Here is a 15,126-nt window from a genome sequence, read left to right as displayed (position 1 = left end):
TAGAAGTTCCTGAGTATGCGAAAGAGAAACTAGTAGCCTTGTGTGAAGATTTTGCAGACATCTTTGCATTAAAAGACGACATATTAACACATAATAATTTTTACGAACAGAAGCTACGGGTGAAGGATACTACCCCAGTATATATTAAAAATTATCGTACCCCACATTTTCAAACATCGGAAGTCAACGCGCAGGTAAACAAAATGCTAAAGCAAGGTATCGTAGAACCTTCAACATCGGAATACAACAGTCCAGTAGTTTTAGTACCTAAAAAATCAATAGACGGAAGCAAGTCGTGGAGATTGTGCATTGATTTTAGACAACTTAATAAGAAGTTAGTCACAGATAAATTCCCGTTACCGCGCATAGATGCAATTCTAGATCAATTAGGAAGATCTAGGTGGTTTTCAGTCCTGGACCTAATGTCAGGTTTCCACCAAATCCCACTAGAAAAAGCCTCAAGAAAATACACCTCCTTCAGTACAGAGAAAGGATCATTTCAGTACACAAGATTACCGTTTGGGTTAAACATAAGCCCAAATAGCTTTTCAAGAATGATGTCGATAGCATTCTCAGGATTGACACCCGAAAAAGCATTCCTATATATGGACGATATAGTTGTAATAGGCATATCAGAAAATCATCACTTAACTAACTTAAGAAAGGTATTCGAAACATGCCGGAAATTCAACCTAAAACTAAATCCTGAAAAATGCCAATTCTTCCGAAAAGAGGTTACTTATTTAGGGCATGATTTATCTCAAGACGGCGTACGACCAGATAAAGCAAAATATTCGGTAATTGAGAATTATCCTACCCCTACAAACGCTGATGAAGCAAAAAGATTTGTAGCTTTTTGTAATTATTACAGACGATTTATTAGGAAATTTGCAGAAATTTGTATACCGCTAAATAGATTGGCAAAGAAAAAAGTGAAATTTGAATGGTCGACAGAGTGCGAAAATTCTTTTCAGAAGCTAAAACTGGCATTAACAAACCCTCCTATACTTCAATATCCGGACTTCAACAAACAATTTATTTTGACAACGGATGCATCTAATACAGCATGTTCAGCAATTCTGAGTCAAAACTATGATGGTATAGATCTACCCATAGCATATGCATCACGTGCCTTCAAGAAAAGTGAAATCAATAAGCCTATAATTATGAAAGAACTGCTAGCTATACATTGGGGCATAAATCATTTTAAATGCTATCTATATGGGGCACCGAAATTTATTATTAAAACAGATCACAAACCATTGACCCATCTGTTCTCCATGACAGAACCTACATCTAAACTCACAAGAATTAGGCTAGATTTGGAGGAATACAACTTTGACATACACTACATCACAGGAAATAATAACTACGCGGATAGTATTTCAAGAATATCCGTGGATCAGCTGAAAGACTTATATATTGATAATACTCATATCTTGGCAATAACAAGGGCCCAAGCAAAAAGAAATGCAGGGTCTAAGGTAGAGTGCGGAAAGCCCGTCCCGAATCAAGCAAAGATTAACACTCACAGTCAGGGAAAAGCTGTAAGGAAGGTACTAAATAATTTAGAAGCACATAAGCTACCAATCCTGTCTTTTGTAGATAACCGTATTTCTCTCGAGATGAACATACGGATCAGAAACAGGATACGGGTTTGCGAAAGACTGCCTACCAATTTTACCAACTTTTATTTAGGTCAAGCGTTGGGAAAGCTTAATAAGCTTGCGGAGGCTAGAGGAATCAAAAGAATAAAAATATATACGAATGACGTTATTTTCACAAACTGCACAATCACAGAATTTATAGAGAAAGGAAATAAAGTATTAAAAAATATAGAAATATGCATTTGCGAAGTACCTAGAACAATAACGGAGAAAAAAGAAAAAAAGCAATTAATAGAGACCTATCATAACCACCCGATGTTTGGAGGCCATGTAGGGAATAATAGACTAATAAAGAAACTAAAAGCCAATTTTAAATGGAAAAATATGGAAAACGAAGTAAGACTGTATATCAAGAATTGCCACAAATGTCAAGTAAACAAACCAAAGAAAGGCCATACAGAGGAATTCGTAGTAACGGACACTTCCGAGAAACCATGGGATATAGTGTATATTGACACGGTAGGCCCATTCCCACGGAGCAGAGAAGGAAATCGGTATTGCATAACAATGCTCTGCGAACTGACGAAATACGCAGTAAGTATCCCGGTGCAGGACAAGGAGGCGCATACAATAGCTAGGGGTATATTCGAAAACTTCATACCCACCTACGGGCTAATGAAACAAATAAGGACGGATCAAGGGACGGAATACAAAAACGAAATAATGTCGAGTTTGACGAAAATGCTCAACATCCAACATAACTTCTCGGTAGCTTACCACCCTCAATCGATAGGAAGCTGCGAAAAATTACATCGCACACTTAACGAGTACGTCAGGTGTTTCATCAACGAAGGTAAGGATGACTGGGATGAGTGGTGTAGAATGTTCACATACTGTTACAACACCACCCCCAATTCATACCATGGGTACACACCTTTTGAATTAGTATATGGGAGGCCAGCAAATATACCTGAGAACCTCACCTCTAACATCCAACCATGCTACAATATAGACGCATATTATAATGAGCTTAAGTATAAACTTCAGTTTGCGCATACCAGAGCCCGCAAAATTTTAATACAACAAAAAATAAACAGGCAGGGGCAAAGCCAAATCATAGCATCACCTCAGAAATTCAAAGTAGGTGACTTAGTCTTAATTAAAAACGAAGAGAACACCAAATTCGATTCATTGTACAACGGTCCATATAGGATATCAGAGATAGGTAAAGTAAATTGCAAAATTGAGTTAAAACCGGGAAAAATAAAGGAAGTTCATAAGAATAGGCTATATTCATACAAGAAGTGAATTAGTGTGAAAGAAAGACTAAAATATATTTAATTTGTAAATAAGATTTAATCTGGTTATAAAATAGGTACCAATTTATTAGAATAAGGAATAATATAAATATTTTATTGCTATATTTTGGATAAAAATAGGATTTCTGTTAAGTTAGGGTGAGTAGAGTGTGGGCCGGTTGGGCGTGGGAAAATTTTGACAGCGTGGGAAAATTTTTATCTGCCACGCCCCACGCCACGCCCACCACAAAGCCAAGCCCACCACAAAGCCACGCCCACCACAAAGCCACGCCCACCACAAAGCCACGCCCGCCGGGCCAATGAGCAATTAGCCCCGCCCACCGACCAATGAGAAGGAAGCCTCGCCCACCCACAGCATCGCCCATAGACCAATGAGATCAAAGTCCAGCGACCAATGAGAACTTAGCCCCAATCACCGACCAATGATCAGGCACCGACCAATGGGAACACAGCCAGGCCCACCTACGTCACAAACCCTCGCCTTCCAAGATGGCCTCCTCTTTATTTCGTTTATCGCAAAATATACAGGGTGTAGTCAGAAAGCCAAATAAGACACTTATCCATGAAGCACCTATCTGCCATCTGCGTTGTTATTGGTTCGTTTATTACATGTAAGACATTAAACGAAAGAGGAGCAATCACAAAGACATTAGCAAAAGAGCATTAGAGCATGTCTCCGACCTGACTGATCATATATTGTTGGAAAGAGGAAGGCATGTTACCATATAAACAAAGATGTCAGCAATGACAAAACGGCACTATATCATATCTTCGTGTCTATTGATCCAATTCGTGTGAATATGGTCTCGTTGGGAAAAAGAGGGGATATTGAATATGTTAACATAAAAACAAAGATGTCAGCAATGCCAAAACGACACTATATCTTCGTTGCTATTAATTTTAGCGCAACAGACATCGAAGGGAAGGAGAAACATGGCAACACTGCCAAAACGGTGATATATTAGTCCTATCACAGTTCTTCATCTTATCATGCCACCTGTCGGCTGCAACATGTAACTATGCCCAAACCATCTAGAAGAACGTATACCAGTCTTACAGTATGACCAAACCATCAAACATCCTATCACAGTTCTTCATCTTATCCTGCCACCTGTCGGCTGCAACATGTAACTATGTCCAAACCCTCTATAAGAACATATACCATTCTTACGCTGTGGTCAATTCTTCATCTTATCATGCCACCTGTCGGCTGCAACATGTAACTATGCCCAAGCCCTCTAGAAGAACGTATACCATTCTTACAGTACGACCATCAAACATCCTATCACAGTTCTTCATCTTATCATGCCACCTGTCGGCTGCAACACGTAACTAATTGACATTGCCAAAACGGCATTACAACATATCTTCTTGGCTAATGATCCGATTTTGACGTATGGGATATCAAATGAAAGCGGTGGCGACACAGATGGCAACTGTCAATTCTTCTTCGGTCAACGTTCAACATTAATTGCCAATTCTTCTTCTTCTTTTCCGTATAGTGCCTAACAGAACGTGACAGTGCCTAACAGAACGTGACGTGCATAACGTCACGTGAATCACGCGACGTAAATAACGTGACCTGATGGTTTCTAATGGCCTCTAATGGTCTCTGCTACACTCTATTCCCTAATGGTATAGACTATTTATCTTTAAACCATCCTAACAGTGTACCTCTTTAACGTGATATTTTACCGTGAATGACGTAACGTGAATGACGTGACGTGAATAAGACATTGCCAAAACGGCACTATATCGTATCTTCGTTTCAATCATACATTCCTACAATGAACATATACCATTCTTACAGTATGACCAACAAACATCCTCGATCTCCCTCCAAGCATACATTCCTACAATGAACATATACCATTCTTACGCTGTGACCAAACCAGCAAACATCTCATGTACAAGTCTTTTCAGAAAAATGTGTATTATTTTTATGTAATTTACTGAATAGTTGCATACAATATTTTATCTACGGCAAGTGGGTAGTATTAATTTTACAGTTTGATATTAAAGATCTGTGATAAGAATATATGAGGGCCATAGACGGTTCTTTAATAGCCATCAGGCAACAATTTCCCCTGATCATGTTTATAAAACATACGGAATGCACTGTATATACTAACCCAAGCTGACAACATACTTTGCAGATATGGATTACGATCAGCTTATAGGTTTATGTACAATTCCCTTCGTAAAGGTACATAGGCGTGCATCCGTGCGGGTTAAAAGTCGACCGTCCTTTTTATACTCCAAAAGGAGGACCATATTTAAAGGTATTATGTATCAGATATATTGAGAAAAAAATTATATACACTTAGAGTATACCTAGGTAGAAAAAAAACTTTTGTTAATGTATAAAGACATATCTAACAGTATTGTCGTAAAGAAAAAGCATGTCGTAAAGGTCGTCACGTTAAAGCTAACATAGCTCGTGCTGATTTTTTTTTCAAGGATAATCTGAAACAAAGGTTACTCGTGTTGATTTCCAAGGCACCCATGAGGTACAACACATACCTCGTTGGTGTTTTATCGTGGACACCATCCCCTAGAGGCCTACAACCACCAAATTTCCTCAGAGGAATCAAATGTGATTCAATATATATATATATTTGTGATAGCATAGAACAAGCGATTGTTGCCCCACCTTCTAGTAAGTAACGAGCAAAGCTGTAATGATGTTACAAAATCACAAAGTGGTTCATAGCCGAAAACTGTTTATTGTATTTTAAAATACCGGAAATGGTTCAGCAGGTATCTTTTTATTAACATTATTTATAGTACATTTTTATAACGAATATCTTTTAGTGACCTTAACTGAACATCTTTTTTAAACATACAGGAAATGGTTCAGCAGACATCTTTTTATGATCTGATTGCCATCTTTTATAATGAGCGGCTACACGAGCAACGGTTCTAGAGTTAACCAGAACGGCTCATTAATTTGCCAGTGGGCTATATATCAGATATCTTTTAATGGTCTTAACTGAACATCTTTTAAAGATGTTTAATCATGTAGGACAAACGACAACTCACTACAACTTTTTAGTAACCCACTTTTCAGTGCGACAGACGATCGGTTGTATCGCAGAGGAAAAAGCATCCACTGTTGACAAAACAAAAAGTAATCTATTAATATATAACTTACTAATTAAAAATGTTGATTGTGAGTGTTAAACAGGTATAGTGTTAAAAAAATAAAAAAGCTGAGTCTGGGCTATAGTTTAAATTTTAAGTTTTTTATAACCATAAGGTACGGATGTAAAATCTTCAAAAAATTTTCTTTTTGCTGAGTTTGGTCTATATTTTTTTTCAAGGGTTTTTGTGATAACACAATGATCCTGTGTCCTTTGTATTTGTTTAGTCACCACAGAAACAGGGTCAGACTTCATAAGTACCATCTTCTTAATGGTATCGAAATTAACTAATTTAGATGCCTCATAATTTAGACAAATACCTTTAACCTTACAACAAATTTTTTCTTCACCGTTAGGCAAAGTGTATTTATATGCGTAATTTTTAGGCCCTCCAGAAACGAACTCTGAAATATACCCCCCACCCAACTCATCAGTTAAGTCACCTATACACTCACCTATTGGGAGATCAGGTAAGCCAGCCTTGGAAAGGTAAATAGACGAATCTGTGTCGTAATATTTTGCCCGAGACCCAATAATCTCCAGATAAGAGTACAATTTGAGACGAGCCAGAGCCGTAACGTATGATGCCAGAACAACATTAACTGCTGACGACATTGAGTACGCCTCCTTCACATACTCCCACGTAACAACCAGTGTGTCCTCATTTACAGGGATCACCGTATTAACCTGAATGGATGGATTAATCAACATAGCAAAAAATTCTCCAGGCTTGTTTATTATGGATGTTTTAGGGAGGTTCTCTCGCTGAGCGAACTTACCCCAGAAAGAATTGAGCATAAGCTTAGCCAACGACCTCAGACCAGGGTTCTCCGTTATGTCGGAAAACTCCAGCCTGACATCCTCCCTCTGAAGAAACTCCTCGATGTACCGGCTCTTTTCCTCATCCGATACACATCCTCGCGGCCACCCTGAAGCTTGTTGTTTCACTTTGATAAATTTGTTCATCATATCGGAAAAAAGACCTTTCTGAGATTTCGATAACTGTAAAGTATCATAGGACCATATCTCATAGGTCTCAAGTATTTTATAACCCTTTGATAAAGCTTTCACTACCTCCTCAATCACCCAAGTACCTGTTAGAGCCCGTTCATCATTCGAATGCTCACACTCTTCTTCCGCAAAGTCCTCTCCACACTTTCGGCATAAAACGAACATACATTTACTGTTCATCTTGGTAGGAAGAACAGGATGATAGAGGTTTGTAGGAGGAAGCACTTTACACTTTATTAATCCAGATAACTCAGTAATGTCTACAGCAGTGCATTCCTGTCCAATATATATTTTCTTTGGATGTCCGATTGGGAACTTTCCGTACTTGCATACCCACGGATAAAGCGAACAAACATCAACGTATTTAATTTTTTCACCATCTTTACACTTGTAATACTCTACAGTATTGCCTGTACGACCACCATATAAAGCATCTCTAGGATTCAAAGGTAAACTAGCCATAAGAGGATGCCCCTCGGTATATGCCTTTATCTCGGCCGTCAGCATTTTACGGAATTGACATTCCCACATTTCAACCACCTCATATCCTATTGATCTGAGATGCTTAACTTTAGCAATTGTTTTATCATGACGATTTTCCATACAATCTGAAGGATCGTCATGAAGGGGTGCAGTTCTATCTGTAGGGTAACAAGTAGGACAACCGTGATAATAACAACCTTGAAATTCAAAGACGGTCTTTTCGTAAAGACCGTCCACCCTACAATTTCCAATAAGAGCTTCAGGTCCCCTGGCGGCATGCTGAATTTTAATACAGCGTTGCTTCTCTTCCCACAATAACCACTGCAAAGCTATTTTCGACTGATTATCTTTGAATCGATAGCCACCTTTTGGAATAAGGCCTATTGTGTTTGGTTGTAAGAAATTACGCCTGAATACCTTGTTGCAAGTCGATGCAACAGTTGTTGCCTCGAAAAACGGACAGACATTTGAAGTATCCATCAACTGTTTTCTGAAAGTGAGACAAGCCTTAGTCAAAATCTCAACATCACTAATACAATATTCAACAATTTCCTTTTGAAAATCAAAAACGTATCCCTCATCTACTCTTTCAGCGTGCCACGCGATCAGCTTGTCACGTGCATCATCTTTTAAATTATCGGGATCGTAAAATTTAAGATCAGGCATAGGTCCAACATAAGATTGATTTTCCTCTCTGTTAAACAAATGTGGAAAATATCCCTTTTTCAACTCTGTCAACCCAAAAGCTTTAGGTAGAGCAGACAACGCCATTGGAAAGTAATTAAGACTATCGAGAAAACGAACGTTACCAACAGCCATTGACACTAGTTTCGTACCACGCATAATGAGATCAGGGGTTAAATCAGTCTTTGTTAAAATATAATTTAAAATAAATTGATGGTCGAAGCCTCCTCCATTGTGAGCTAACACGACAACATTCTTGAATTTTTTTCTAATTTGCAAAATATGATTCATAAAAAGACTTATTACGTCAAGACCCCTCAAAATCTTTTGGCGAAATCCACAAGATTGACAGAAAACTAATTTCATCTCAGGGAGACATTTGTAACAACGTTGATTAAATACACAGAGATTTGGTTCTTGAAGAAGCGAACCATCAGCCAATATCTTTTCCTGACTAGTTTCCAAATCATAAAATATAAATAGAAAATCGCTTGATGGAGGAAGACCAGAATCGGGCTGTATGTAACAAAGATGATCTGACGGACAATTTTTCTTACAAGTTTTACAGAAGACCTCACCACAGACATGACTTTTGGTGTAGATCTTGTAACAGGTCTTACACCTTTTGATTTTATCGCATACCGAACCAACATGAGCATTGAAACATGCCTTACCGTAGAAGTTTCGACCACATTGATCGCAGGGTATTTTCACGCAATCTTTGGAACAAGCTGGTGAACGACGACAAGCAAAACATGTACCACCACATCTGTGGTCGTTTTTGTTGTTAAACGGCTGGTGGCACTCCTCACAATAATATCGACAGCAAAAAGCAGCTGTCAAAGAAGTGATCACGTTAAAGTGTCCTTCATGATACAAAAGATTTAACGCTGGACCATTAGTGTTACCACAGAACATAACGTCACGACCCTTGCTACCATAACTATACACCACAATTTTGTAATCTGTGAGGTGTCCCTGAAACTGTTGTAGTTCGGGTATTCCGGCCCCTCCGACAGGAATTGTTACATTAGCGGCTTCAATCAGTTGATGGGCTCTTTGTCCTTGTATTTTTCCAACATCTTGACGTACCTTCTTCCATTCTTGGTCCTTATCTACGTGAGCTTTTGCAACCACAAGAGCACGAGGTAAACAAAGATTATCCTTGTTTTTAATAACAACAGTTCCTCGCCTTTTCAAACACTCCTCGTTAAAGGAGTTATAAGCTCTTCCTCTCGGACCACCTTTTCCCGCGGGCAGTTTTACCGTCGTAATACCCAAACAAAATGTCTCGGTATTGAGGCCGGTGCTATTACTCTGATATATGGAACTAATCTTATTCCATATATCATCAACGGTCACTTCAGAGGCAGGTTTGAACCTCATCCAACCCTGACCTCTGGCAAAGTCTTTCGAGCAAAAAGTGAAACCGACCTGATCGGTTGGTTCCAAACCTTCTGTTCCCTTAAGTACAATCCCCTCGATGGCCTTTTTTACCCATCCCACAGGTTCCTCACTCTGCGGCACATCCCTGATTTTAAATTCCAGAGTTCGTCCCTGGAGGCCAAATTTACGAATTTTCTTAAATGTATCTTTAGTGACTAAGAATTTGTTCATGTTTTCGTTATTAAAGGATGAGAAATACGAATTTTCTTAAATGTATCTTTAGTGACTAAGAATTTGTTCATGTTTTCGTTATTAAAAAAAAACTGACCAAATCAAACAACACTAAGTAATAACATAATAATAAATATTCAAAACTTAGAATTCAAAAAAATTAGAACCCAAACACTAAATATGTTTTAAAAATTTCAAAAAAAAAAAATTGTTTTCGACAAAATCAAAAAATATTCAAAGTTTGCCACTCAACAGAGCACACTTCTGAACGATATAAAACTCACCAGAGCACACGTCTGAACGCTAGGAATATCTGAAACAGAATGAAGAAAATGCCGTAATGTAAGGTATTAAATATACTTCTAGTCGGACGGAAAACTAAATGTTATTATGTTATGCTCAAAAGGCCCCTGCAAAGTGTAGATTTGTGCTTGTTCTTCCATAAGAATCAATGTAAAAGTGCTGCATTTAAGACATTTATTAAACTTGGATACATTTTTCAAGGAAGTATCAGTACTACCAACATAAAAAGAAGCAGTACGGCCAACTTAGAACAAATATTACCAGAAAGTAAAAGATACTTTGTGATGATTAGATTGGAGCAGGCACATAAAATTATAAGTCGACTCATTCATAGTTAATTCTTCATTATTCTATCACAAGAAGGATTCATGGTTAGGAATTGAAAGTGGGTTTCATATAATTCTTCTTCCTGGTCTAGTTACGAAAATATTTGAAAAATGGGCAACATAATTATGATAGATGTCAGCTACTTAGCGAAAGATGTGGAAAATGTATGAAGAGAACCGATATACATATATCGAGATATGATGAATAAACACGACATTGAAAACTGTTCAGTTAGATTTGCATAACATTTCGGCGAGAAAACTCCCGCCACTTTCATCACTAACACACTCGATAACACAATAAGTTTTCATTCTTCGAATAACCGTCAAAGCAGGCACAGCAGTTGCTCCAGTATGAAACAGTACATTCAGTTAAACTTGATTAAGACATGTATCGAGCAAGAATTTATCCGAACCAGCTACGCAGGCGCGTGTTTACCGGCTAGTTTAATATTTCATGAAGTTGCCAGCCAGTATGGGATAAAGACAGAGGTGGTAGTAGGTGCAAAGTTCTACTCAAATGGAATTGTAATTACGCCCCATTTCTGGAATGAACATACGAACTAGTATACGGCCCAACAGATGCAATTACAAAACATCATCTACCTCATCAAATAGAATTTACGATGAAAAAAGGAATGTTATGTGTAAAAGCGGCGAAGACATAAAAATGTAGAATATTTATTATGATTTTCAGAAAAGCAAATCGACGACTGCCTATTTTAAAGAGGCTCCTGCAGGTCTGCTGGAAATACGAAAAAATATTTTTATTACTGTAGCAAAGATACTTAGGAAAAAATAAATAAATTTTTGAAGTAATTGTTTTTTATATACAACTCAGTTATTGACAATGACCTACTTAGCTATAAAACAAATAATTAAAGAATTAGGTTATATTGTTACAAACAATATATCACTTGTTAATAGGAAGTACGTCATTGATGCTTGTAGCAAAAAGGTTGTTGAGCGCAAAGAAAGTGTGATAGCAGAGAAAGAGAGAGAGAGATAGAGAGAGTTAGGTGCTGACACGTTCTGTCACGTTCTGTTAGGTGCTGACACGTTCTGTCACGTTATTTTACGTCACGTTCTGTCACGTTCTGTCACGTTCTGTTGAGTACTGTCACGTGATTTACGTCATTCACGTAACGCTCTGTTAGTTACTGTCACGTTCTGTTAGTTACTGTGACGTTCTGTGTCACGTGATTACTGCATGAAGTAAACTATGATTCAGCGTTATGTCTGAGGTTATACAGCGATAATTTAACGGTTAGCGCCAAGTCAGATGCAAGTCAGATGCTAGTCAGATGTATGCCAGATGTATGCCAGATGCATGTTAGCTATATGTCAGATGCGAGTTAGCGGATATAGATAAAGGTGTTAACTAGAGAAACGGCATTCAGATACAAGAAAATTAACGGTGAACATCGTGTCAAGCAGCTTGCTAAGTTATTAAAAAAAAGTATAATTCACTCAAAATAATAATGCAACGTGAACAACAACTCAAAACAGTTTTAACACCTAGTACTGAACCTCTTGGAGAACTAAACAATTATCTGAAAACTTCACATCAGACAGAGAAGCATGAAGAGACCAGCGGACACCAAAACAATCGTTTGAGAAATATGCGCCAGAAGGATGAAGAAAGCACAGATGAAGAAGAAGATGAACACCTTCAAAAATATTGGCATCATTCACCAGACCTTGATAGAGCTTATGGTCCACACTATGTTTGGAAAACTGATAAATGGCTAATGGGTGATATGGAAATCAAATTTGCTCCTAAGAATATACTGATTAACGATAGCAAGTACAAGGCTACTTGTGGGCTATATACTGTTATAATTTTATATGTATCCTCAAGACTTTACACCAAATGATAGCCTAAACTATAAAAAAAATATTAGAAGTCACAGGTGTTCATAGAGATTCCCTAGGATATTTGAGGCATCAAGCATTCCCGGATAAATTTAATAAGATCATAAAACCTTTGTTTAAAAATAACTCAAACATGCGTCGAAGCCCCTGTGAAAATGTTCGGAAAACTGAGAAAAAACATCGTAAGAGTGTTGAACGCTCTGACCGACAATTTAAACAGCGCACAAGCATAGATTACGAGACATCATCGTTTAACCATTATGTCGTTGGACCTCTGGATAAAAATGTTAAAATAAATCGACTAGGGCATTTAGTTTTTAATTAAAAACTGTAATAATGTACTAGCATAAAAAATTTAAATGAAATAATAAAATGACTCATATTGTCTCTTATTTCCTAACCCAATGCATTACAAAGAGTGTCAATATATTTTTAAAAATAAAAATAAGTTGGGTCGTACATAAAATAGAAAATGCAACACGATTATTATCACACTGTTAAAAATAAATACCAGCTACGCTTGGTCGTATATAAAATATAAATGACAGCTACGCTTCATTGTATATTCTTGAAAAACAAAAGTACGGTAGAATGCGGCATAAAAAGATACTGAAATAAATCATAAAATTGTTCAGAAATATACGGACGGGTGTTGCATCATACATGCCTGAAAAAACATGAAATAACACATATTTATAATTCAAATTAGAAAATAAGAACTAAACGGTAAAATACTATTATCCTGATGCAGATAACAAGAAAAATGTGCTAAAAGAAGACGGAGTACCGCGCTAAATGTATCATAAAAAGTTACTATTCTTGAGTGCCCGGGAGTCGGCATACCACCGATTCGGGACCACATGGCGATTTTGGTGCATGAAAGTGGCCCCCGTATCGGCATACCGATTCTGAGCCACATGGCGATTCTCGTGCATGAAAGTGACCACTTAGAACTAAATAGTAAAATATGATTATCTTAATGTAAAAACCTACCTCATTTATTTATGTAACAAGGAAATATTAAAAGATGAAAAAGTACAGTAGAAATGAGTCATAAACAGCTATTATTATTTTAGGGATAAAACGTAAAATCAGTTAAAAATATTAGCGACAGATACATCCTACGATATGATAAAAACAAGTAATAAAATTACTTATAATAAATCACATTGAATATAAGAATAAAATCACCTATAGTACACACATTTTATTTTAAGAGAAGTATATATAGATACCTAGAAGACCTGCAAACAAGTTGGGAAGAGAGAATTAAAACCAGTATTACCCATAGATGAAAGGAAACACATGTACATCCAAATTATTTAACAAAAATAGCAAACCAATAAATTCATAAAAACCATATGTAAAATAAACAGCAAAATCTCTTACCTTAATTGAATATTTTCCACTGAACACTGTAACTATACTGTAGAAACTGTCAGATGTCGACTGTGGTATATGCTCGTTTATTTCAGTATTTATAGGCGAAATTCACACAGCATGAACGTGATCAAATGAAATTGAATGTGTTTTGCAAAAACAAGACCTTATAGTTTTAAAAATATGTGATAACATTTACACAAATAACAACTGCGGTTACATGTTATCATCCGACTACATCCGGACTTTTAGCATTGTGGCTTGTCATATCTTTGGAGGTTAATATTAACAAAAATAACGTCTGCACTCTTTTCTTATCAACCATACACACCCGGCATGTTAACAAACAACTTAAAATATTTTTGTAAATATTTCAAATTATTCGATTTTTCATAATTTTGTACAAATATTTGTATCTTTGGAACGGATAATCAGAAATCAATGTATGACCCATCAAATTAAAGGATTTTGAATGACGAATTACGTTGTGATGTCTGTTTTAACACAATGTTCTGTATAAGGCCTTTTTTTGTACCATATAAGTACATTTTGTGTCAATATAGTACATTGAGAATTTGTAGTTTTTTGTCGTTTTCAGCCATAAATAATGACCGTAACACACTTGGTCAGTGATTTTCTTAATATGTATGAAAAGACCTTTCTAATGATATATTGCACGGAGCACTTGGTGCAAAATTGAGCGAATTAGGATTTGCTAGAGATCAAACTGCGATACGAGATTTTTCTATGCTAATGGCTTTGTTTTAACGTCAATAACAATAAATAAGCATTTACAGCTCAACCAAGTTATCCCTTAGGCCGTTATGGCAATGTACCATGTATCTTCGGAACGGATAATCAGAAATCAATGTGTGACCCATCAAATTAAAGGATTTTGAATGATGAATTACGTTGCGGTGTCTGTTTTAACGCCATGTCATGTATAACGCCTCTGGACACATTATCGTTTATTATTTGCCTGATATGTCGAATCTTATCATGTAGCACCTCAAATTACAGGGTTTTGAATGGCAAATTACGTTGTGATGTCGGTTTTAACAACATGTCATGTATAACGCCTTTTTGACACATTATCGTTTATTATTTGCCTGATATGTCGAATCTTATCATGTAGCACCTCAAATTACAGGGTTTTGAATGACAAATTACGTTGTGATGTCGGTTTTAACAACATGTCACATATAACGCCTTTTTGACCCTCTATCTTATATTATTTGCCTGATATGTCGAATCTTATCATGTAGCACCTCAAATTACAGGGTTTTGAATGACAAATTACGTTGTGATGTCGGTTTTAACAACATGTCACATATAACGCCTTTTTGACCCTCTATCTTATATTATTTGCCTGATATGT

The 15,126-nt window shown here is 36.8% G+C and overlaps 1 protein-coding gene across 1 annotated transcript; it reads right to left on the bottom strand.

Annotated features, from left to right (window-relative positions):
• Positions 1-5,457: 5,457 nt before the first annotated feature.
• Positions 5,458-14,701, bottom strand: LOC126892803 (uncharacterized). Its single transcript, XM_050662538.1, has 2 exons — positions 13,758-14,701; positions 5,458-10,177 (listed from the first exon to the last, which is right to left on the bottom strand). Exon 2 carries the CDS (start codon positions 9,862-9,864, stop codon positions 6,157-6,159), a length of 3,708 nt encoding a protein of 1,235 aa, XP_050518495.1. The 5' UTR covers positions 9,865-10,177; positions 13,758-14,701; the 3' UTR covers positions 5,458-6,156.
• Positions 14,702-15,126: the final 425 nt, after the last annotated feature.

This window comes from Diabrotica virgifera, chromosome 9 (genome assembly GCF_917563875.1).
Source record: "Diabrotica virgifera virgifera chromosome 9, PGI_DIABVI_V3a".
Lineage (NCBI taxonomy): Eukaryota > Metazoa > Arthropoda > Insecta > Coleoptera > Chrysomelidae > Diabrotica > Diabrotica virgifera.
Note: the sequence above shows the minus strand (reverse complement) of the source record. Positions and strands in the feature narration are given on the sequence as shown.